Here is a 27241-nt window from a genome sequence, read left to right on the forward strand (position 1 = left end):
ATTGAAATCGGTATTGATATTTTGAGAGGTTGTTACTCGGTAGCTGGTGCTCATGCACTGGTTTAAGGGACGGCACGAATGTGTACCAGAGAGTGGTAGGCGGTTTTTATCAAAGGTTTTTTTGTACTTCTCGGACCTAGATTTCTCTTCGGCGACAAGGACCTTTTTTTACCAATAATTTTCTCTGGTGACATATAAGAATTCCGCACGCCCTGCACTCCACGGAACGCCAGTACGTGCCGATTTTTTAATTCGTGATCGCATTATAGGGATCGTACCTATTTGTCGATGACAATGATTTTATTGAGGTTGTTCGATTTCTACAAGCGACAGTCTGGCCGTTATTTATTACTCTGTAAGATTTTAGTTTATTATTATAATAGTGTGTGAGCATATCATTACAACATTATGGATGATTCTTCACATTTTTTTAACAATTTGAGTATTTTTTATGTTTGGAATATGTGCGCGACTGCGCGAGCGTTTATGGGTCGACAAAGTGTCGTTGGTAATATAATTTACAACATGTCATGTCATACAAATACGAACCGTAACGGCCCGTTGATATAGGTCCAGCTTGTATTGTAGGCAACTAAGTCACTCTAGGCATCACGCGTTTATTTTAGTCGATCAATTGCACTACCCTTTCTTCAAATATTAAATTGTATTTTTGTATCAAAGTCCCGCAGATGGATTTTATTGGTTGATCACCAGTTGACAACCAGGAAACCATCACAACTAATAATAATAATTATAGGTAGGTCAATTTCGTTTGGAGGTCGTCACATATTGGACTACGACATATTATTCACATCGTTGTCTGGAGATTTTGTTTGCGAACGGTTATCGATATTAAATAAGTACACTAGCTAGTGTTTATTGTCTGATACTTTTGAAGGTCAGAAGGTGTAAGTTATTTGTCAACGAAACTTATTTGTCATTTCGTTTGTTATGCGAATTCCAGACAATCGTACAGATCGTGCTTAAATAAGTAAATTTTTTAAATTTAAAAAAAAACCGTTCATCTTTACTCTATATTAATACTCCGGTGTATTTCCAATACCTTGAATTTTATTTTTGAAATAATTGTGTGAAATCGATTTTTTATAATTCCATTAAGAAAAATCGTCTTTTGTTTATTAAACAATAATAGTGATATATATATTTATACACTGTAGAGATACTTTTTAAATACTTTACTCAATGATTATGATTAAGTAAATGCCTTTAAATAATTGAAAAATCGCATTCTGTGATTTTTATTTAATATTTACTCTTGACAGTAATAATACTTATCTACGTGATTTTTAAAATCCTATTACTGATGAAATTCAAATATAAATATTTGAACACCTGCTTGATTTTTATCTATACCTTCGTGGTTATATCGTACCCCGATAAAACGTTTTCCAATCATTTATTAATTCATATCGAGTGATAAAACGTACACCGGTTAAACCACAAATGGTCAATAACGGTTTGATGTTAATGGCCGTCGTCAACTACCGTCACGTGATTTAAGAAGAAAAAAGTCTCTCTACTCTGCAAAAACTTCTACATGTAATTGAATTACACACTGTCTAGAAGTCACTCGAAATGTGTAAAGACTGATTAAAGGCTTGTGTTTAATTTACCATATACAGTTCACACGATAACATCTCTAAAAGTTTTTTTTTTCAAACTACACCATTGTCCATCGATATCGCAATGATATTTTCGATTAGTTACCGAAATAATCTCATTCATCTTAATCCGTTAGTTTCTGGCGCAATTTCACATTGAAACTATTATCTACTGACTATACCTACTGAATAAACTGTATGCTGTTGTACATCAAAAAAGTGACAATAACATATTTCATACTGACATTTGAAATGCAAACGTTTTGTATCATGTGATTTTGATCTCGTCTGGTCGTCTGTAATTAACGAAAACTAAATTTGATTTAAACAAATTACCAGATAGTCCACTTGCTGTGTCAACAGTCCCCGGAGATAGTGTGTAATATTGTAATAATTTGTGATTTAAAAAGAAAAATCAATATCTATATAAGTTTTAGACAAAAAAATAACGTGGTTATGTTATACGGTTTTGAATACCTGTATAGTATATTGGAAACGTTTTGTTAAGCCTGCGTTGTCTGTCAGGTTAGTAGTTTATTAATAATCACATACAAATTGTACACTAGAAGTTGGTTTTTTTATCATTAATTATACTGTTACACAAACGTAATGATAACCGTACGGTCGTTTCTGTTATGTTATACTTATTATGTCATTCGTTTGAGTTAATTTTTTTTTTTTAAATCCGACATCATTTAATTGATGCTGAATTATCATTGGCTAGAAAAGATAATGTTCACAAGAAAAATAATAACAATTTTAATTCGTTTTATCATAACTCGCTTTATGTCACTATTCTACAGTTGCCAACAAGGATTTAAAGCTGTCTATTTAAATTTTACTTTTAACTATGCCAATCGATTGAAACACAGACAACATGTCGGCTTTATTACAATTCATTTGTACAGGTGACTTCTATAAAAATATAAAAATTAAATTTATGAAAATGCTCGAATTTGACAGTCAAAATCACGCGTACGTTTACAACACTTGAGGTCAACTGTAGAAAAAGTAAACCAACACTTCGCCGAGTTATTGATCTTCCTGTATTTTAACCGTTCAATGATTACTGTGTGTGTACGCATGCTAAGAAATGTACTTTCGCGATGATACAAAAAATCATTAACAAGACCTGACACACTATATATATAATATATATAACACCGAACATCGTGTTGTACCAACCTGCAATACGGCTGTTTTGTTGAGAAAAATAAATAACTTTATTTGGAGCTGTTTTTATTGTGTATGCAGTTTAATGGATAATTTATTATATTGCCGAAAGAATTAAAAAAATATTCATGAATAATAGTACAATATAAAATAAAGTGGCACTTATAAACTCAACGAGGAAAATTATTTCTCAAGACTACTATATCATATTATATTATTATTATATACACGTATAGTTTCAAAATACTTCCTTAAAAGTTAAGCATAAAAAAATGTGTCTTATTCATTTTTTTAAGAACATTATTTTATATTGTACAAGTAACATACAAATGTTTCTCAAGATGAGATTCTTAACACGATATTCTGCATAAATTATGTTAATCTCAATTTGTATTATTGATAGTTTTACATTTGTGCGTTGTTTATTACTGTTTACATATATTTTTCCTTGTACCTACACGGTTTGTATAAATATATTTTTATGTTCTATAGATGACTGGTGACGAATACAACGACTTGGAAAAAGACGAAGTTAATATAATTTCTGGAGCCCTCGAACTTCATCGCAAAAAAGTCGGTGATGTAATGACCAAATTGGAGGACGTGTACATGCTGTCATACGATACGATTTTAGACTTTGAAACCGTCTCAGAAATCATGAAATCTGGTATGTAGAGATTTTGTTGTAAAAATAATTTAGTACATAATGTACATTATTTATAATATTATTTTCCCAACCTTATATTGACAACAAAGTTATCACTGTAATTACTAATTTGGCGTAGCTGAACCAGTAGGTATATCGTAATATAATATTATTACAATATTTGATTGTATAATAAAACTAAATTAAAGATATTTGTTTGATAAAAAAAGAAATAAATTATGCAAAGTTCCTATTAAAAATGGTGAATTAAAACAAATCAATTTCGTAGTAAATGATAAGATTTATTTTTATTTTATTGAATAAAATAGCATAATAAAGTAATTGAAAGATAATTATAAAACAACTTTTAGTGAAAATTGTACACACATAGTTACCATTAAATAAATAATGATAATAAAGATTAATTTTTAATTGTTTATCTATTAAATATTCACGGCTAAGCAATAACTATTATTAATTTTAACATATAATTACAATAATATGGCCATTATAGGATGCATAGTATAATATGTATACTGTTTAGTGTTAGGTGTTATCGAAATACTAAAATATAACTCGGTATTATAATATAACTTTGAATTTAAAACATTGTTTATTATGCTCAAATTACGATTAAAATGTTTATGAAACGGTTTGGTCATGCATATAATATCATGACTGTCAGCTATCTTCGGAATAGGTAAAAAAAAAAATGTACACCTACTCTTGTGTGCTGTTAATGTTTGCTATAAATTATTAACACAGTGGTATATCAATTTCTTACGTCTATAAACGAAAGATTGTTTGAAAGTGCAAGACAAGACGTTTTGATTTCAGAAATGTTTGGTACATACTACATATTATTATATTATAGTCTTAATAACATTAATATATTATATGGTCAAACATAAATAATATTATTATTGTATCTGTTTGAATGGATGATATAACTGCCACAGCAAACGTTTGTCATAAAAAAATAATAATAAAGATAAAAACCATAGGAATCTACAAAATATATTTAAATCGATTTTTGGCAATCGTGTATAAATGCGTATACCGTCAGCCACGCGGTTCGCATATTATATGATCTATATTTATATTCTCCCAAGCCGTGGTGGCTGCTATACTGCAGGTGTAAGATATTTGAAAGATTTTTCGACTTTATACTATCGCATAAATATTTCTAGTATCAATGGTCCCGTTGTATGGAGTGGGCAGCGGATAACGAGTAAAATGTTAAAAAAAAAAAATTAAAATTAAAATTAAATCCGTTTTGAGAAGTCCGTGGGCACTGGGCCAACGGGGAACCGCCGCCACCGCCCAAGTTCCAACTATAAATATAACGCCGTCGCCGTACAGACGACGTAAAGCATGTAACTCATGCGAGATTTTTTTATGGTTTTTTTTTTCCGATTCATCGAAGGGTTGTGCTTGATTTCAAAACACATTTGTATTCACATTACACAAAACATAGTAATATCCCTACTGCATGTAAAATATTAGATCAAACATGTCTCTTATCAAATCACATTTTAGAAACGACCTTTAGGAAATATGGTCCCAGGGGTATCTTAAGATCTTTCAGCTCACGTTCTCGCTCGCTGTCATTCATACGCATACACACACAATAAATGTATTCTCAACTTTCCGTGGCTTTTATTAAATATTGCCATTTTATACCATAAATGTCACGTGTTTAATTCATAGGACATTTGTAGCTAAAAATTTTATTGTTTTTAAAAAGGTTTTCTTTTCTTTTTTTTTTTGTCTGAGTATTATGTTGTTTTTATTTTTATCAGGATACTCGAGGATTCCCGTGTACGAGGGCAACCGTCAAAATATTGTCACCATGTTGTACATCAAGGACTTGGCGCTGGTCGATCCCGACGACAACACATTGCTTAAAACGCTGTGCCAATTCTACCAGAATCCATGTTATTTCGTATTTGAAGACACTACACTCGACGTACTGTTCAAGCAGTTCAAAGAAGGTAAATAATTTATTACCATTTTCCGCAGCGATAGTCTTGATCATGAATTGGTTGGGAAGGAGGGTGAACCGGTTTGATAACCATTGCTAAATTACCAATCACTAATTGCCGTATCTAATTTTGAACCAAATTATAGCAAATAAACTATAAATCTAACGTTCTAAACGTAGGACTGACGTTTTCAAAAAAATATACTATTTTCTTTTGGAGGCTAATGGTTACCGTTGGTAGATGACACTATTAAGTCTTAACAAAAAATAGATCAAAATTATTATTATTATTTATTACAAATATACTGAATTATTTTATGAAATTTAAAATAACAGATATTCCACAAAGTTCGTATTATAGTCCGGATTTTTAAAAATAATCACTTCGTAGATATTCTAACTGAGACGAACGTAGAGTTAATTTATAATTACCACTTATAACACTCACAGCTGTCTCTTATCGTAATGGTTTTGGCAAACTTATCAAGATTTATAAAGTTCATTTAGATTAGTTCCATATAGTAAATACTTTTTTTTATTCGTGTCCAATTAAAATACATGGGACCCGCGTATATTATGCTAAAATAAAATAAAGACACTATAAAATTCTATAAGTAACTAAATTCATACAAATATGGTAGGTACATAAAAAAAGTATACTAAATCTATTTACCAATTATATCACTATTTGTACTTTCTGTGTTATATATAAATATATATATCTTAAGATTAACAGTTACTGTAATAACAATATATTATTGTAAATCCTAGACGTACCTATGTGTATAATTGTAATTGGGTGTTCGCCCGCATAAAAATAAATAAATAAACTTTATATACCTAATACTTATAAAAAAAAAATTGTCTTGGCCCATGATTGTAAATTCCAAAGATTGTGTGGTCAGAGATGACAAAATTATAGCGTTTTTAACTAAGGTACGCAATTTCAATAATAATTTTAATTTCATTCCTCATTCATAATCATATACTGAGCATTCAATATGTATTTCCATAAGGCATAAACTATAATTTTTTGTCTACCAGCTCATTAAACATTTTAATTCTGAATTATGCATTTCGATAAGTACCATATAATACACATATTTAGGACTTTAAAATTGGAAGTACTTATATTTAATAATTCCTCTTGCATGGAGTATCAACTTTTGATTCATAAATTGCTTAAATGATAGTGTAGATCTATTTTTGACCAACTCGCAACTGTCCATTGACGACAATGGTCAGAGTGCCGGACAAAGTATACGATTTCGTAGTTTATAAATTCTTAGGCCTATGTCGTAATTTCCCACATTAAACATAACATATATATTATTAGTACACGATATTTGTGTTATAATCATTTCATTATTTTGGTTAATATGCAAATTTGCAAGTGATATTTTACTATAAATATATTTTTTTTAAATAATAATATTTTTTTTATTGTTGTTTTAAAGCACCAACAATTATGAATTCGATACAAAAGTACCATCTCCTCGAAAGCCAAATACTATGCTTGAGGAGCATATAATTAAGCTAATAATATATAAATTAATTAATATATAAATAACATAATTATCCTTATAAATAGATTATTGTAATAAAACATTTGTTTTATATATTTTGGACATTTTAAAACTATTAACTTTGTGAATAATAAAATTATATTTTAATACAAAATTGAATGAACTTATGTTTAGAGCTTTGTTTGTGGTGTATTTGATAAGATAGGCATGAATCAGTTGCGCTTAAAACAGCATTTTTATTTTAGGATCAGTACTGATCAATTGCTCTCTTTATATTTTATTGTCAGTACCTATAGCAATTTCGCTTCCCTACCTTTTAATTTTACCTTTAGGCTTTAAATATATGTTTTTTCGAATATAATTTTGAATTATTATATTTTAAACACAAACTATTAACTATGTATGTTTGTTAAAATAATTAATGGTATGAATTTGAGTGACACCTATTATAGACTAAATCAAGTTTTCACGTTCGTCGCCCGTTATAAAATATATATAAATCGGTCAGTTGCACTGCACAATACTATTTTCTATTGCAATGATGATAGTATGATACCATCAGAAAGTTACTTTTTAATTTGCAATTGATTTTGATTACATTTATAATAAGCGTTAATTATTGTATTTTTTTATTTCATTTAAGTAATTTAAGAGGATGTCACACAGATATTTGTTGTTTCCGTCTTACAAGTGCATAACATACGCTCAGCAGATCACGTTTAACTCAGTTGATTTAAAAATTAGAGTGAATCGTCCTATTATAAAACTTGATAGTAAGAACATTATCTGTGTTTGTGGGTTTTTTACGATAATTCAGTTTTTAAGTGAGTTATGACTAAATGCTCATAAGTTATGAGCATTTTTAATTTACGCTATATGATATTCCCATAACTTACTAAAAAATTGAACTATCGTAAAAATCCCACGTACAAACACAATTAATGTACTTACCATCAAGTTTCATAATGAGTCGATTTACTCGAATTTTTAAATTAATGGAGCTAAGCGCTTTCTCCTAAGCGTAAATATGCTATGTTACTCACTTGTAAGACGAAGACTGGCTGGTATTGCGTCCTCTTAAATTTGTTCTGAATATAATAAATATATTATTTATACATATTTCAAATGTAAATGACCGATGGGCAATAGCTATTTTTTAGCACAATATATTAGTCAATAAACCTAACAAATGACTGAGCGCAACTGGTCTATCGACTTTAAATGTTTTGAGCTTACTTGGTATAATATGAAAAGGTCGTTTTAAGCGCAATTGGTAATCCCAATCAGTGGTCGAAAATATTCTGCCCGCTATTGTTTTGAATAATATGATAAACTATGTTTGTCTAAAGATAATCCTAGGTACTTATGCTGTTGGGCTTTTTAATACTCAGATTAATGAGGTACCTATATATATATAAATATACCTAAAGTTAACATTCCGACACTTGAATGCCCATTGTGCCGCACTTTAACTCAATGCAATGTGAAAACTTAACTGCAAACGCTATAGTAATAACAATAATAAACCCAAAACCCTTCAACATTCAAATAGCATATACCTACATCTGAAAGTTTTTTTTCAAATGCTATTATATTTTATAAATTGTCATTAAATATTAAACTTTTTTGAGTTCTTTATACTACAAAAAGAAAAAACCGTGCTTATTGTTACGCGTATATATATATTATATTCGTTTACATGTATTTTTTATCGTTTTGAAAATAATAATTTAACTTTTGACAGTGATGTATTTAGGCTTATAAAAATTCTGTCTCGACTTATTCGCTGAAATTCTCACATTTAACTATGTTTACTAAGAATCAATATTAATAAAATGTCAAACTAACTGTAATATATTTTAACGTCAAAAACTTTTAAATCTTTTGTTCTAAATAGCATAATAATATTTTCTGGATATATATCATAAATATTGAATTAAAATCTTGACATTTTATTGGGATACGTATAAAAGTGACAGATAGTAGATACATTTTTTTAAATTTTTTTTAAAATTGAATTTATTTAAAATAATGATTTACTTGTTTTGCTAAACTTGTAGCTTCTAGGAAACATATTCTTAACGCTTATGATCTCTTATGATAATAATAATAAAAATAATAAACACAAGTAGGTACAATGGAAAAGTCACTAAGTTTTATTTTGTCCATTTTACGGATTTTACGAATACATTATTGTGATATTAAAATCGCGTAAAAAAATGATTGGTGTTTGAAATAAGATTTACATCGTTTAGCTGAGACAATTTATACAACAGCATCTTTATTTTTTTTTTATCTTTTTAAATAAACAGGTATTAAAGGACATATGGCATTTGTTCATCGTGTGAATAATGAAGGCGAAGGCGATCCGTTCTACGAAACTGTTGGCATAATAACACTGGAGGATGTAATTGAAGAATTGATTCAGGCTGAGATCATGGATGAAACTGATGTTTACAGTGAGTAGCGTGTCAAGTACCCGTACAATTTTATACTAACACTAGTTTATTATTCGTATTATTTTCAGCCGATAACCGTTCGAAACAACGTCGACAACAGCGTTCACTCAGAACTCAAGACTTTACAGCATTTGCCGAGCGCAGTGATAACCAACGTATCCACATTTCTCCTCAACTTACTTTGGCCACATTCCAGTTTTTGTCGTCGAGTATGTACATATAAACTTGTATACATAATATGCGCGTACGTCTCACTGGTATCGGTCCCAGGCAGTATTTTTTTCTAATTACCGTTTTTGAAATATAATTTTGGGTAATTATTAGTTATTACTGTGTTAGAGAGCCAAAATTATTGTTTCCATATGTTGTAGTTTAGGGTTCACTCGAAATGAAAACATTTAAATATTTGTTTCATGTTTTTATATTTCTTAGAACTTTTAGATAGAAAATTGTAGAACTTGTTTATGTTAATGTTTTAAAAGTTGAGCAACTAATTTCCTTAGAATATTAAAATACGAGGGTTAGGCGGTTTTGTATTATATCGATGAGCTGATATTATGTAAGAAAATAATTACATTGACAACCTATGTATTTGTATAGTGTATGCACATTTTATCAAGCTGCTTTAAAAATACATTTACATGAACGCTTTTTGATTTGATGATTTTGTTCAAATATAGGTGTCGAAGCTTTCAAAACAGACGTTGTATCAGAAACTATTTTAATGCGTCTGCTCAAACAGGACGTGATATTCCACATAAAAATGAAAGATAAAGAAAGATTTAAGTCTGATCCAGCCAGTATAATTTACCAGCAGGGCAAACCAGTCGATTACTTTGTGCTCATATTGGAAGGACGTGTCGAAGTCACCGTCGGCCGTGAAAATCTTGTATTCGAAAGCGGGCCATTCACGTACTTTGGATCACAGGCATTACACCAGAACATCGGAATCGGTGAGTCAGATTAAACAAAGTGATTCGCTAAGCACACTCTCCCTAATTGTATTATTTAAATTATCCATTGATATAAGTAATGTTTCTTAATTTGTAACCATACTCAAGACATATATAAATATTACTGCGAGTTCCTTGTCAAACAGTTAGATTTTTATAATTAATTCAAACTATCGGCATACACAATGGTGATGTTTTTTTTTTTCAGTAAAAACTTCCTTTTTTAGTTTTTACTACGACATATACGTATATACATATAAAATATCATCAAAATTCGAATGAGTTACTTACTTGATATATTTGATCGTTGATCGATATCAATGAACTTTTGAATGTAACGTATTAAGTTTAGAATTTGTTTTAAAATGTGTAACAATTTTACGAGTATTTTAGTACTTGACTAAATAGTAAACATATTGCGTATTAAGTATATATGTTTTATATTTTATATTTTACTCATATACCTAATTAATAGATAATGTTTTTAAACAATTTAAAACCATTATATCCGATTAGGACAAAAACATAAAACCTATGAAAATATAATCTTTAATTTTACTTGAAAAATCTAAAAATCGGAATTTTATAAATGGATTCAATTAACGGATGAAATGATCTCCATTATATGAGTATGCATGGTGAATCGTAACCGTCCTGTGTATACGTGAAAACCGTCTTCGATGTACTACTTTAGTCATTACTGTATTATCAAATTTATTTCAGGCGAGTCACCACCGTCTGGAGCCAACCCTACAATGGCCAATTCAACTGTGAACAACATGGGCAGTATACAGTCAGTCAACATTGATGCCATGTTACGTTACACTTTCGTGCCCGATTACTCGGTGCGTGCCGTTACTGAGGTGATGTACTTACGCGTGAAACGATCGTTCTACATGGCAGCAAAACGCGCCACGCTCATGGAACGTTCCAAGAAAATGTCAAACGCTGGTGAATTTGATGAAGAAGTTGACAAGGTGATTAAATTCTGAGACTTACAACTATGTATTGTTTACCCCTAGGACATGGCTCCCTCACCTCAGACCAACTACCCAAATTTTGATTTTTTTTAACACTATTTTTTACTGTATTTGTAATTTGAAAAAAAAAATATTTTCCTTTTATACGTTTTATTAACTATGTAGAACAGATTTATTTATTTAAATACAATAGGATAACTTATGACTGAAGTGTTTTCTTTTCTAATGACACAATCAAAGTCACAGACGTATTAACTGGTGGACAGGACAGAGCTAATACAAGAATCTCTACAGTTCACAATGTTAAACCTATCACTATTTCATAGATACTCAGACTGTATTTTATTAATATTTTGATTTTGGTTTTTTAGTCCTATTTCTATAAAATTCGTTATTGTAATAATTACTTACCTATTTCACATAAATTATTTTTATTGACTGTTTCATTTTTTGTTTTAAAATAAGTTTCTCCCCCTCCATTTTATTACTTGAAATAATTCAACAAATATAAATTTTACTTAAATATAACAATGTGACAATATGGTTTAATGTACTACAAAAATTTGATTTCATAAAATTGTTTTACATTTTGCAATTAATAAACCTTCAATCTTTGTTTACTTTTTTGTTAAAGCTGTTCCATACTTATGGAGACGAAGACCGGAAGAGTATCCAAGGTTCTCCAGACGTAACTAGAAATGCATCTCAGGTAAAGCGCAGCAATTTATTATATAAAGTTCATATACACAAAGAGTTCAATACATAAAATATTACACAGAAAAAAATTATTAAAATGCAGTTTCTGTAATTTTAATACTTATGGTGTAAACGCATTTCAGCCCAACATCTCAGATTTCGCACTTCGTATTTAGGTGGATTTGTTCGCTGCCACCAGCCCGCGAACACTTATACTGCTAGAAACTAGTCTGTAAACCAAAACATTATATTTTCCTTTCCTAATCCTTTGAGAAATGGTGAGTGGGAAACTGAAATCAAAAAAAAAAAGTAAAATAATTTACTATGATATATGATTTTGCCGTCACTATACGAAAAGCACGCTTTGAAATATTATTCCACATTGATGATATTATCGAGTTCATTTTCAATTGGCTTCCATCGTTTCAATTTTGTTCATTCATTACGAAAAAAATATAGACAATATACCTAACTCATAATATAGAGTTATTACGACTGATTTGTTTTTAAGATTACCCTAGAATGTACTCTAAAATATATGTATCAATGTGTTTTAAACTATGTTTATACCCACATGGATGATGGGTAGTGACGTACGCAGAGGAAAGGAGGTCTAATGGGATGAACCCCCCCCTCCCCTACTACCCGTATTATTATTTATTAATTTTTTTATATATATTAAATTTCAAATGTAGTAAACTAATAATAAAGGACATATTCCACATTATACATCAACAGATAAGCTATAGGCCTACTTCCAACATGAATAAAAAAAAGAATAATTGACAAAAGTTGAAGTTGTACCTAAAGTACACCTAAAGTCTAAAATTATTAAACTGGATAAAAAAAAAATAAGATTATATTTTATTTCCCATATTATTCTTATGATAAAAAGTTTCAATCAGTATGAATTAAGAAAGCACCTACTTTATTTTTCAAACTTAAACTTGTGAGTTGTGACTACTGTGAGTAATTAATAATTTATAGCCAACCCCTCCCCTATCACCATTTAAAAATGCTGTGTACGCCACTGATAATGTGTACAAAAGTACTGAAGTATGAACATTTTACATGCGTACATACATATACATACATACATACATACATACATACATACATACATGCGTACATACATACATACATACATACATACATACATACATACATACTTACATACATACATACATACATACATACATACATACATACATACATACATACATACATACATACATACATATTACATACATTGATACATATTGTATACATACTTTACAATAATATTTTCTTCACAGATAAATCACCGTAAAAGTTCGCTCGTGCCCCTCAAGTCTGAAGGGCGTTCGAGTAATACAAAAAGAAACAGCAACGAGCTGTTTATATGAGGTAGTAGGAGTGAGCGAGTGTCATAAAATAATGCCCAAAGTTGTTCACTAACTGATTTACAATTTAACCTTGATTTGATTAGCAGTTGATTTCTAACATTGACTGGCAGTAATTTAACAACCAATACGTTGGGTTCAATACGTTACATGTTTATTTGAAGTTAATTTATAATAATTTATAAGCAATGCATAGAAATTAATAATAATTTGCTTTTTAACATTTGTTTGCAAATTGTTCTTTAAGGATTTGTTTGTATCAATACAAATACATAACATCCTTGTTGGACTACCTATTTTAGATTTTGAATTTGTATGCACACATTCAATATTTACAAATGAAACATTATTAACACCCATCAAACACAACACTCATATTCTTTGTGAAATTATTTAAAATACACAACATTACTGATTCATATGCAAACTGTAATTTTATAATTGTATTATGTCATAAAATAACTAGGTATATAATATTACATATTATATGTAATAATGTAATAGTTGAATATCGTAAGACAAATTACCAATTGGTTTGTCATTGAATCTTTCTAAAATGTTATCCAAATACATATGACATCTTACAACAGTTGATGGGATGTACCATTTATTTGCTTCAATTTAATTCTTTAAAAATAGTAGTGCACATTTGTCAAGTGTGTTTTTAGTCGTTTTACTTTAATATAACATATCATGTTGAAAAACATGATTAACCTTGTAACTCAACAATTTTGTAATTAATGTATTTTTGATTTTCAAAATAAAATAAAATAATATTTCTCATTACTTCTTATACCCCTTTACACGCATTACACAATAATATATTTACAGATATAATACAACACACGCATTATTATTGTACTTTGAGCTTTAAAATATGTATAAAATATTAAGTGTTAATTATTAATTACATTTTTTTTTTGTTATATAATTTGAATATATGCTATAATATTTGCTGATCATTATCTAATAAAATGTTTATGACTTGCAGACAACAGTACAGCCATCTACAATTTCGGCCAACGCAGCATCTCTTAACAACGGTGAACCTACTCAACCTGTAGCCGTAGCATTCTCACGAACACCTCAAGGTACCTCTGACGCATCAGCTGAAGAAAAAATCACACTTTTGGGCACAAACACATTGTCCGCTGCTACAAAATCGGACGCTACTGATCCATCATCTTAGGTCTATCGATAATGATATTAACTGTTAGTCTGTTCTTTTATAAGTGTCATGTTTATTTTTTTTTTTTTTTGCTTTACTTTAGATTTAATAGCGTTTATTTAGGGACGTACATTACACCATTGATTGTATAAACTATAAATTGCTCACTGAGCATTTTTTCAATGGCGTATAAAAAACTTGGTTTGTATAATCAATGATTACACATAAGCACGTAGCAGATATTATTTAAGTTTATATTTTTTTTCTATTGTTATGTGTTACGAATAATTTTTGACTTAAGTAGTTCTAGTCCAGCATTATTGTGTTCAGTAAGTGTCCATAAAATCCCATCAGTCTGTCTGAACAATTCGCGAGTCAACCAATATATTGTGTACATTTTCATTTATTTACGCTCTCTTTACGCTCGTATTAGACAAACATAATTATTAAACTGCCATAACGGCTGCACACTGAGTACTCGACTCCCATTTTTATCATTCTAGTGACTAACTACTTCAACCAGCTTTTATTTTATTGTACTTTTTTTACGATTTATAATATAATTGCTTTGTTTATTTCATATTATTATTTATAAATATATAATAATACACACCCATTTATATATTATATATTATTACATATATAATTAAGCTTTGTGTCCCGGTGACGCGGAAATCCGTTTTGTATATATGCAAAAGCGAATCTCCAAGGCTTTTCGTGTCTCTTAAATTTTCAACCGATTTACGACCTCTCAGAGTGATCTCAGAGGTATGCGAGTCCTCGTATTTTTTGATATTAAGTTGTATTGAGAAATCAACAGAATCTATGCAATATCGGTACTGTTCTTTCTTTCTTTTTTTTAATGAAATTAATAATATTTTACTTCTATGATCGAATAAACAAAAAAAAAAAAAAACAATTAAGTTAAATTGAAATATAACATTAAATTTTAAATTAACAATTTCCTCACACTAAACGACATCACTATTAAATCGTTAACCTTTAAAATACGTTTTTCGACTTTGTTATTAATTTTTTTAATTGTTTGAGTATTATATATTGCTATGTATAGATATTCTACAAGTTTTTTAATTGACTTTAAAATTAACACAGTAACGTGGCGTTTTATAATTCTTAGGAATGCGCTCAAATTAAAGTATAAGTAATTATAGGTTATAAAAATAATCTAAATGACGTTTGGTGAATCGTTACATAATATTTAGATTCAGAGTTAACTAGTCTTTTTTTAAGCTTACTGTTCATGTTATATTATATAGTGATGTTCGTTGGAAAAAAATTTTAAAAAAGAAGAATAGTTGGAACCAACTAATTAGTTAATATGGAAGGGGAGAAGAAATATAATGTTGAGAGTTTATAAACATATATTTATATATAATAATGATTATTGATAATATTATAAATTATAATTATTAATGTTTGTATACTAAATTTTTCGTAATATTTATCTGTTGCGTGTAAGGAATTATATAATATTAGATACCTTATAATATAATTAAACTGAATAATAATCTTAGAGCTATAATCGACAGTAAACGACTGATGGTTATCGAAATTTGCCCAACAATATCTACCTATCAAGAGTCTGATCATAATATCAGTTATTGTGGTTCGGCGCAATGTGCACAACTGACATAATAACAACATTAAAATATTTTAATACAATACAATCTACGCATATTGATACGAACATGCACCTTGTATACACTTATTTTAAAAGTGATGCTCGATTGTCATCAAACATATTATTATTATCATAATTTTTTTCTCGACCACTTAAAATGTCGAACGAATCATAATGTCTCAAACGTAGGCTATACAGAATTAAAAACACGATCCAACCACCCGCGTCTGAAAGTGGTATATTAATTAAGCATAGAAATATATTAAGACCGTACCGGCGTGTCACATGGTACGACAAAATTAATAACTATAATAATATAATATAAATTAAACAATTTGAATAATTTTCTAACGGATTGTTCGCGAATGAGAATGTTATGAGTCCGTGAAAATTTTTGGTAGATTTCTGGGCTCCTCTTTCTCCTCTTTTATGTGTGCTCCCTTGGTGAAAAAAACATTTCTGTTATATACACACACAAATATATATAGCCTGCCAATAATATAATATTTTACTTTTGTCGCTGTTTTTGCCCATTTCTATAGTCTTATACGTTTTTCTTATTTATAGGTACCTACCTATATATCATTATGTACACATTTCGGATTATACGTTGAGCATGCAATTGCGTTATACATGTTTTACTGATATCAATTATTATAATTGTTTTGCGTTGTCATCATTTATGATCAAAATAATAATATTACATTATTATTATTATTAAATATTATTATTTGTGTTTAAGTATTCGTTGTTAAATTGTTTATTTTACCGAAAAGTATATTCATTTCTAGACATAAAACATTATTGTGTAAACCGCCATTATTATTTTAATATTGACTATTTATGTAGGTGCCTCGTACCTATCTTTATTGTGCCCATATACAATAATATTGTTATATTTTAATTTAATGTCGAAGATATTATTGTTGAGCATATAACTATAAAATATTTTATGTTTAGTTTATAGTTTTTTAATTATCTAATGTCGTGTAATAAGAAAATATTGTTTTTATTTAATTTTATTTATACTATTTATATAATTATTATTTTTTAGAATAGTTTTTTGCTATACTTTATCTGCTAATAATGTGTACAGTGTTTGTGCGATAAAATTATGGGAGAAATATGGATATTTCTATTATCGCGTTCAGTCTGTTAAAAAACTATATTGCTGTTGGGTTTAGATTAGGCATTATTATAATATATATATTATATACATATACTAATTTTAAGGTTAAAAAAAATTAAATTAAATTATATTATAATAATAATCGTTTTTCAGCCAAGTGCTAGTTGTAATATTATCAGTGATGGTCAAGTAAAAAATGTTTAGTTGACATTGCTGATTCACAATAGTTGTATAGACTAATCTAGTAATAATTATAATATTAATCACGTAAGCTTCTATTTGATGTAGGGTCATAATAAAACAATCATGCCATTACAGCTGATGTTTAACAGACAAAATATATTATATATTATTTGTATTTGAATTAGTTTAAAATTTAAAAATTATATTAATACTGGCTGTGCTGCTCTCAATGTTCAGCTATACGTTTAATTTTAAATTATTTATAAAATCAACTAGTTGATGAAATTTAATTAAGTTTAATGGTTTTAGTTAAGTATTGTTCATATAATCAACACAGCCAGTACCAATTCTGGGGCCTATATATTTATATATATACAAGTAGCTTTAATATATTAACATAAAACAATTATACACCAGCATGGAGTTAAATCAAATTAGATCAATCGTATAGTACTTAAAAATATTATAGTATCCATCCAGTTATATATTATTTTTAATATGTTAAAAATGATACAAATAACTTTTTTTTTAAATATAATTATTATAATTATTAAAAACCTATTCTGTTGTCCAGTACATGTAATATTATGTTATACATTTATTATTATAATTATAGATAAATAGAAAATTGACTTTAATGTTTATTTGTGGTATTTATTTTAGATTCTGAGCGAAGCGAGGAAGCTAGTGGTTTTACAATGGTGTTTATTTTTTTTATTTTATTTTTTTTTTTTTTATATTCTGTATACAAAATTTCTACCAGAAGGAATCCTTCGATTTCCACATATAGTATCTTATCTTTTAGCAAATTGGACCAAGATGGTATTTTAGAGAGGTCATTTTTCGATTTTCTCAATAGTTATTTAATGCCACGAGAAAAAGTAATGAAAAATTACGGAAAAAAACGCTTTGTTTATCACCATAGAAACGAATAAAAAATTATAATATTTTAATATTAATTCAACTTACATGATAAAATAAATAATAACAAAATATAAAATATCTAAACTGACAAACCGTCTCCGCTCAGAATCGTTTTTCTTATACAATGATATTATATCATTGAATTCAAGTCTAATTCAAGACCCACTTGTAACCTACTGTACAGCAGAGCGACATCCACTTACCTGCTTTTTTATATTTGTTAGTTATTTGTTTCAAAAGTTTTTGGCCTAAAGTAAAAAAAATTAAATAAATTCTATGTTTACCTATCAAAAAAACGGTTGGTAGTTACAATAGTGACTAGTGAGTCAGTAAGCAATTTCTAACTGATAATTTACTGCATTATTATATCAACATCACAATCTTTTTTCACAATCTTAAGATTTACATTTTTAATAACAGAGAATTATAGTACCTTAATTATAGTCAAATATTATATCTATTGGCTATGTACCTATGAACATAATACTTATTACATTTTAGGTATTAGCTAGGTCAGCGTTAATCAACAATTTTATGGTGTTATCCACGTATCACCTACACTGTTTAATAATTGTCATGTACCACTAAGCCAAATAACATTTTTTTTTATTTTTTTTGCTTATCAAATACTGTATACGTTATTTTACATGTATCAAAGTTAATTATTTAGTATTAAAAAAACCAAATAATATATATTGTGAATCCATTCCATTTTTTTTATAAATTAACATTTTCTTAGTGGTTGGATAACCACAGGTTGAGAAACGCTGAGCTAGGTAATTACTCAACATGTCTTATATATGCTCAACGTAGTAAGTCTACATACACAATTCTTATTACAATTCATTTAAAGTTAATATTAGACTATTAGAGCAAATTTATGTATTATATCATATTCATAGAGATGAATATGAAACTGCCCAAGCAAAAAATTGTTCCCAAATATTTATGATATTTTAGATATATTTTGGACTTGGAAAAATGAACTATTTAAGTTCTTATAACTCATTTTAAAACAAAAATATGAAAACAAAACTGCTCGCCAGAGTACCTATATATTTTTTTTTTACAAATTCAATAGTACCTATATACATTTGTACTAATATTAACTATTAACTATTAATATTAACATTAGTAAGAATACTTTAAAACAGGAGATGAGTAATGCTTGATTTTGGGGGGGGGGGGGGGGGTGAGTACACCTAAATTTTCAGAAATAATTGCTTTAATATTAGAATATAAAATGAAAATACATACATAACCACGGCATATGACAGCCTTGTAACCACAAAGGGTAAAACTATAAAATACAAGAATAAAATATAAATGGAGTTTAACAAATAAAATAATGTTTGTTCACAAAAAATAAATGTATTAATATTTTTTTTTTATAAATGCATCTTCAGTGATATCAGCTTAGTCCTAATAATATGTTTCTTGTTATTCTTAGATTTTAGACATTTTATAAAGTAAATATACATATTATATAATATATATATATATAATTAGGTTATATAGGCATATTATAGAATATACTATAAATCACTAACTTGATCTATTTTAAAAAAAATAACATTTCAAGTAATTGTAATAGGTTATGAAATGTTTGTTTGAGGGTGTATCGAAGGAAATGTTGGTGGCAAATTTTCCCATGTTATATTAGGAAATTAAGTATTTTACGCAGTGAAGCAATTTTTTTTTTGTTTTATTAGAGTGCTTTACTTTAAATTACCTACAAGTCAAACACTGGTCATAAGTAAAAATTAAAACTACAACTATTGAGAAACCCAGATAATTTTATTGTTTGTATAATATATTATATACACAATCTTTCTACCAAACGGTTTTGTAATTTTTTATGGATGAAATAAAATATTTGTTCAATTGCACACCTTTCTTCTCCCTCCTGTGCATTTAAAAATATTGCAAATTATCAACCTACCTAACATATTATAGTTGTCAACCCTAAGTAAAAAGTTTTGAGAGGGTGGGGGATTTTCCAATTTTTCCCTCCCATTTAGTTAGGTCGTTTTTTTTTTTTTTTATCCCCCCCCCCCCTTCAGAAATCACGTCAACGCCACTGGCCACGCCTATAATATAAAATAACAATTTGTAGTACTAAATATATAAAGGGGTCATATGGATATATATTTTCTATTTATACGACACATTTTAAAACGATACAATATTGAAAACATCGGATTTTTTTATCTAGATTTTGATTTCTATTCTGTAGTTTATACATCTACCTATTACTTTGTATAACTATAGTTTATAGTTCTATCGTTCTATAGTAGTTATATAAACTGTATTATGTAATAGCCACCTGTCACGACTTTCGGTGCCATGGTTACAGCTATTTCAACCACTTCAACTGGGTACGATAATATAAATATATACATATATTTTTTTAAAGGTCAAGCAGACACCATCCCCTCCCAGTCGTCATGTCATCGACATTATAAGAACGCCTCTGCTGATTATGCATTCATAGGAGTATAGAAATAGTGGCGCCCATACGAACTCACCTATATAATTATATATAACGCAGAAACTAAAAGAGGAAAACCATACTTTCTATCGTTTTAGAAAATACGTAGGTAGGCATTGAAAATTAACATCGGATTGAATTAAGTATTTATTATTCCAGAACTGAAAATTCATAGGTTCAAAATCCTAAAGAATCGAAATTAAAGTGTGGACGTGTGGTTGACAATTTTTGGTGACACAATCATAACAATATTTGAGTCGTTTTCAAGTACCAGAAACTAGAAAGGGTATTCTAATAGACTATTCAGTTATATCTATATTGTTGGATGATTAGTCAGCTATTTGAATTTTAGGACAGTGATGAACACGTTACGAAATCGTGTTGGAACACGTTTATATAAGGTAATCGGAAAAAAAATCCCCAAAGCAAATACTTATCTATATAATATAATTGTGCATTGTAAAATACTCACAACTCGCTTTAAAGTTAAAATATAATAAAAATCCCATTATATTGCTCTAATCGTACGTCCTTACCTTTCAATTTTATAAGTCAATTTACTATAATTTTTAATCTAATGTGCTAAGCTGAGTGTAAAATTTTTCGTTTTTTTAATTTTTAACAAGTATTTTTATTTTTAAAATTACTTAAATATTACTATATTATAATATTACTGTGTAAATGGAGTATATTATTATTTACCACTTTATGAAATGGACAATTTTTCATGTTTATAGATCGATTTCGTATACGAGTAGTTATATACTGTAGTTTCCTATCAGACATTAAAAATTATATTATCTATACATTATATGAAAATGCATGCTTGTGTATGTATGTGTGTGTGTATTTGTGTGTGGGCCCTTTGCATTTCTAAACGGCTGGACCGATTGCGATTAAATTTGGTACAGAGATAGATTAGACCTTTGGGAAGAAGATAGGCTAATTTTAATAGGGGAAATTTCAACCCGAGGAAGTGCTCCGACAGGGATTATGAGTTTTACGGTGGATGTGTTTGTAAATGGTTGCTATTGGTTTTAATAATAATTATAGCGATAAATCTGTTGATGCAGTGATACTTCTATGTATTTTAGTACAGAATGTTTCAAATATGAAGCCACGGTTTCAATAGACCAATTTTTTGCACTTTTTTTTATTTTTCCTTTTACATCTTTCTTCTTTATCTATACATACGAATGTTTGGTTTTTAGTTTTTTTTCGAATTTAAGTACGGTCAGCTCAGGTTATTACTTTGTTTTAATTGATTATATTAATCCGCTGTGGGTTAAATTAAGTAAAAACGACAAAACTTGGTATACTTTGATACCTCAGAGTTAAATTATACATTTACCTACGTACAAAGCAAAAGGAGTCCGCGATCTACCGCAGTTAGATTGCCTACTTGACAGTTTTGGGTAGTAACGTAACGAAAGTAACGCGTTACTGTAACGGCGTTACTTTGCTTGTAACGCGTTACGTAATTTCATTAGAATTATTTCTAAGTAACGAAAATGTAATGAAAATTACTTTTGAAAAGTAATTTCTATAGAATAACGCGTTACAGTTTCGAATTATTAAGTACCTACCTATCTATTGCGAATTGAAAAAAAATATATGTATAATGCTGGTATTATTATGTTTATCAATCTAATATATATATATATTTAATTTTAACTCGTCACAATTCAGTTTTCAATGGTTTTGATATTTGAAATGTATAATTGCTCCGTAAATCACGAGAACAGTTAATTAAATGTATTATTCCTTTAAATAGGTTTCCTATGAATATAAGCTGTGTGGAAGACTAAATTTTATATGATCCTATTAACTATACAGGTTTTATAAAGAATTTGCTAGTTCAATTTGCCTGCAGAAGATTATTGCTAAGAAATTTAAAAAAAAAAATTATTTTTGTAACGAGAAAGTAATGAGTTGTATTTCTATTTGAAAAGTAAAGTAATTTCATTACAATTTTATTTGAGTAACGAGTAAAGTAACTTAATTACATTTATCTCTTAGTAACGAGTAAAGTAACTTATTTACATTTATCTCTTAGTAACGAGTAAAGTAACTTACCCAACACTGCTACTTGGTAATATACTACTGTGAATCTCACGAACAACACCGGTCGAGATGAATATACATAAAAATATAATATAATTTACATTTAAAAAGACATTGCTTCACGCGCAAAAGGAGTATTGAACTATCATAATTTTTTTCTGGCCAACTCTGGGTTATTCAGCTACCAAGTAATAAATAAAATATATTAAATATGTTTGACTGTTAAAAGTATCCAATTGATACTTTAATTTTACAGTAAAATCTAGACAAATTCGTTACTTGCAGGAGCCGTCAAAATTACCCCCCAATAAATATAAATAATTGTAGTGTTATTACTTTTTTTCGTCTAGATAATGTTATAACTTATAAATAATAATAATAAAATTGATAATAAATTGTAGTATAATACACAATATTACTCTAGTTAAAAAAACCATTTAAGATGTTAGGATTCATAAACAGGAATACGATTAATTTAAAAAATATTAACTCATTTATAACATTATATTATTTAATTTTACTGTAATATTTGCCAAATTGAGATTCTACTTACTGTACTATTATTACCAAAGGGTATCTACCCGTATATAAATAAATAAATATATATATAGCAACATCATGATATAATATAATATGTGCCTATTTATCAATATTATAATAATATAGGTAGTAATTATCATTCAAATTTTATATTTTACAGCTGTATATCCAACAGTTAGAAATAGCTTTTGGTATTTTTTTCCTAGAATCCTTTATAGTAGAATGTGTCATTTGAAATGTAATAGAACCAGGGCTTGCAAACTTTATAATATATTTGACAACAAAACGATTGAAATTTGAAAGCGTTATTAAAATGGAAAGCGATAATCAAAAATAATTAAATACCGCATAACTAAACATAACGATTAACAAAATATATTATATATCATTAAACAAGACATAACGCAAAACGTAATTTATAGAATACCTAACATTAAACGAAAAATAACGCAATACAAAATATTTTAAAATCTATTTATTTAAAAGGTCAATTGGTTTCGTAGAAACATATTTTATTTCATGCAAACAATCTAAGAATTTATTATACTAATGTATTATATTATCCACTATCCGGGCCATTACCAAGCCGCATAAGTTATTATTTTTAAATTGAATAGGTAATAACACTATTTTAAATAACGATATACTCAAAACTTGGATAATGTTTTAATTCTGTATAACGATAAACGCAAAAATTGTGTAACGTGTTAGTTTAACATAAAACAGAATTTTATATAAAGTAGGTGAGATAGACTCGGAAATGGAACCCTTGTACTTTACTGGTATATTTTACAACTATCCCCAGAATTTCAATAGGTATTTATATGTCACAGTAATAAAATGATTATTATAATCTTACTAATCTTAATTAGTTTAATTAACAGTAGAAATAACTTAGCTCTTAATAATTAATAATCCGTCAAATATAAATTTTTTTGAAATTTTTTTTTTTTTTTGGTTTATACCTAGCTAAATATTAATATAAAAATAAAAATAATCCAATACTATAATAATATAAGCTTTTCTGTTGTTTTTCTTGATAAAATAATTTTGTATATAGATACATTTTAGTAGATTAGATAGGCATAACATTATATGATCTTAAATTGCTATTTGATACAAATAATTAATATTTGTTTAATTATTAATTGAGATGTGTGCAGGGCGGACCCTGGGGGGGCTTGGAACTTTGTGAGGTCAGCTGACTCACAGTTTTTTTCACAGTTAAATGTGGCCCCTCGAAATAGCAAACTATATAAACATTTTTTTATTTCAAAAAATTATGTACAGTGGCGGATTTAGAGGAGGGGCACGTGCCCCATGTCAATTTTATGTCAACAATTTGTTATGTAACTACGGGTATCATATAAATGAAAAATTCCTTTAATAAGAATAATACTACCAACTATTAATTATTATTTATTATGATCATTAAAATTTAAAAATGATAGTAGGTATGTAGGTATGTATTATTAAATAAAATTAAAATTATACAATTTATATGTCCCCCTATCAAAATATTGAAGATCTACTATTACGATGTAGGGGTATGTATAGCCGTGAAGACTGAGTGTTAAAGTAAAATAGCGCGTACGAAATCGTGCTTAAACTTATCAACTTATAATGTACCTAAATTCAAAAAACACAAGTGTAAAAATATGTTAGTTATATTATATACAATTTTATGAAGTTGACATAGATGAAATTGATATAGAAGTGGAATACCGTTCATTATATTATCTAGTTTACCCACAAGTGTATGACAAAATTATTGAAACTGGAGTAACTGGACCTTTAAAATTAAATGAAGTATTGAAGTTCGTGATATCACGAGACATGGTTTCTTCGTATCCAAATGTATATACGTTGTATAAAATTTTTTATACACTTCCAGTCAGCAGTGCAACTGCAGAAAGAAGTTTTAGCCGTCTAAAACTTCTCAAAACATGCCTTCGCTCAACTATGACTGAAGACAGGCTATCAAATTTGGCCATATTGAGCATAGAAAGCAACATAGCTCAAACCATTGATTTTGATAACGTGATAAGTACATTTGCACTAATGAAAAAGCGCAGAAAATTATTGTAATGTTCTAGTTATTTACTATTATTTTCATGTACCTAGGGATAAGGTATTATAAAATATGAATTTTATAAATGTATTATTTTTAACTTTTGTATTGTATTAAAATGTAGAATCACCTTCTATAGGGTTTTTCAATAAGGAAGCTCGATGTTTCATAGGGAAAAAAACAAGTTGTGTGTGAGATATCTACTTAATTTTTATTTTATTTTAAAGAACATTATATGGCAATTATTTATATAATATAACATCGTTCAAATGTCTGCCTCGGGTTTGCTTGGTGGCACGTATTCGGGAGGTCCAATTTTCTATCATTTTGTCGAATAAATGTGGTTGAATTTGCTGGATGGCGTTGGTTATGTTGACTTTGAGGGCATCAATTGTTTGTGGTTTATTTGCATAGACCTGCAATTTAATATAGCCCCAAATAGCATAAAAATTGAAATCGATTTCAATCACTTATTAAAGAGATCAATTTAAAAAAGTGGAAAAGTTGTTTGCAAGTAAACTTCTTGAAAAATTCAAATATGTTTTCAGAAAACATATCCGATTAGATAGGTATTAGAATAGTCAGCACAATCAATATTAATTTATTGATATATCAATCTATTTTTTGTTAGATACCATGCCCGGATTGAATCCCCTTAAAGTGTGAAAGAATAATGTTGGTCACCGATTAAATATTATCATTATTGTCGTCATTGGCATTACTCATTAGTACTCATGAGTCATTACTATAAATTAATAGTAAATGTATAAATAATTACCAATGGTATGTATACTACACAATTCTACATCAATTTATTATAATATATTTATTAAATGGTAGTGCCCAAGTGACGGACTTCGGAACAGCAAAATAGTGATACCAAAATTATTAACATAATGTACGCAAATAGCCTATCTAGAGCGCCGTGTAACAATAATAGTTCGGAACATTATAATTTATTATTATGTGAATAGATATACTGCTATTGGTAAACGGTCAATGGATATAATATGACACGATGGTAGCGAGTGGCATATTTAAGCTAAGATTAAATCAAAATGAACGGTTGTTGCTACTTTTTAAAAATAATTATTAGTCTTGATTGACAAAAAAAAGACGTGCAAGTAGGTACAGCTCTTCTGTACTGTAATAAATGTGTTAAATTTGAATACAATGATGTATCATTGTATACAAATAATGATTCTTAACGGAGGTCTGTGACCTCATACCATAAAGTATATTTAATTATACGTTTATATTGCTATTATAGTAATTAATTTTACTAGAACCTAGTAAAACGGTAGGTTGAATTATTTTTTTCCGAAAACATTACATTTATTATATTATTAAATATTAATAATTAATTATTATAACAGTAAAATATATTTAAATCATATAATATTAAATTAATACCAACTAACAGTAAGACAGTGTAAACAGGTCCTATACTGGTATAAATAAAAGCAATACCCACCTATTTATATTAATCTAAATATTTTTTAAATGTTATTGTGTGTATTATAAAATATAATACTATAGGTGTCTACGTAAAAAGTTTCAAGTCTTCATGAATTATAAATTATAATGTTTTTGAGTTACAACAAAATA

The 27241-nt window shown here is 28.2% G+C and overlaps 1 protein-coding gene across 3 annotated transcripts in view; it reads left to right on the plus strand.

Moving 5' to 3' along the window:
* Positions 1-17718, plus strand: part of LOC100159589 (metal transporter CNNM4) — a 95352-nt gene extending 77634 nt beyond the window's left edge. Inside the window, exons 5-13 of one of the 3 annotated variants that reach the window (XM_003246957.4) lie at positions 3288-3462; positions 5244-5435; positions 9264-9410; positions 9479-9619; positions 10091-10363; positions 11087-11340; positions 11978-12052; positions 13335-13425; positions 14413-14544. In XM_003246957.4, the coding sequence (XP_003247005.1) occupies positions 3288-3462; positions 5244-5435; positions 9264-9410; positions 9479-9619; positions 10091-10363; positions 11087-11340; positions 11978-12052; positions 13335-13424 (1347 nt within the window). In that variant the 3' untranslated portion in view covers position 13425; positions 14413-14544. Of the gene's footprint in view, positions 1-3287; positions 3463-5243; positions 5436-9263; positions 9411-9478; positions 9620-10090; positions 10364-11086; positions 11341-11977; positions 12053-12182; positions 12336-13334; positions 13426-14412 lie in introns of those variants that run through there. The other 2 variants (XM_001945461.5, XM_029491177.1) reach the window with 2 other exon arrangements.
* Positions 17719-27241: the final 9523 nt, after the last annotated feature.

Source organism: Acyrthosiphon pisum, chromosome X (assembly GCF_005508785.2).
Source record: "Acyrthosiphon pisum isolate AL4f chromosome X, pea_aphid_22Mar2018_4r6ur, whole genome shotgun sequence".
NCBI lineage: Eukaryota > Metazoa > Arthropoda > Insecta > Hemiptera > Aphididae > Acyrthosiphon > Acyrthosiphon pisum.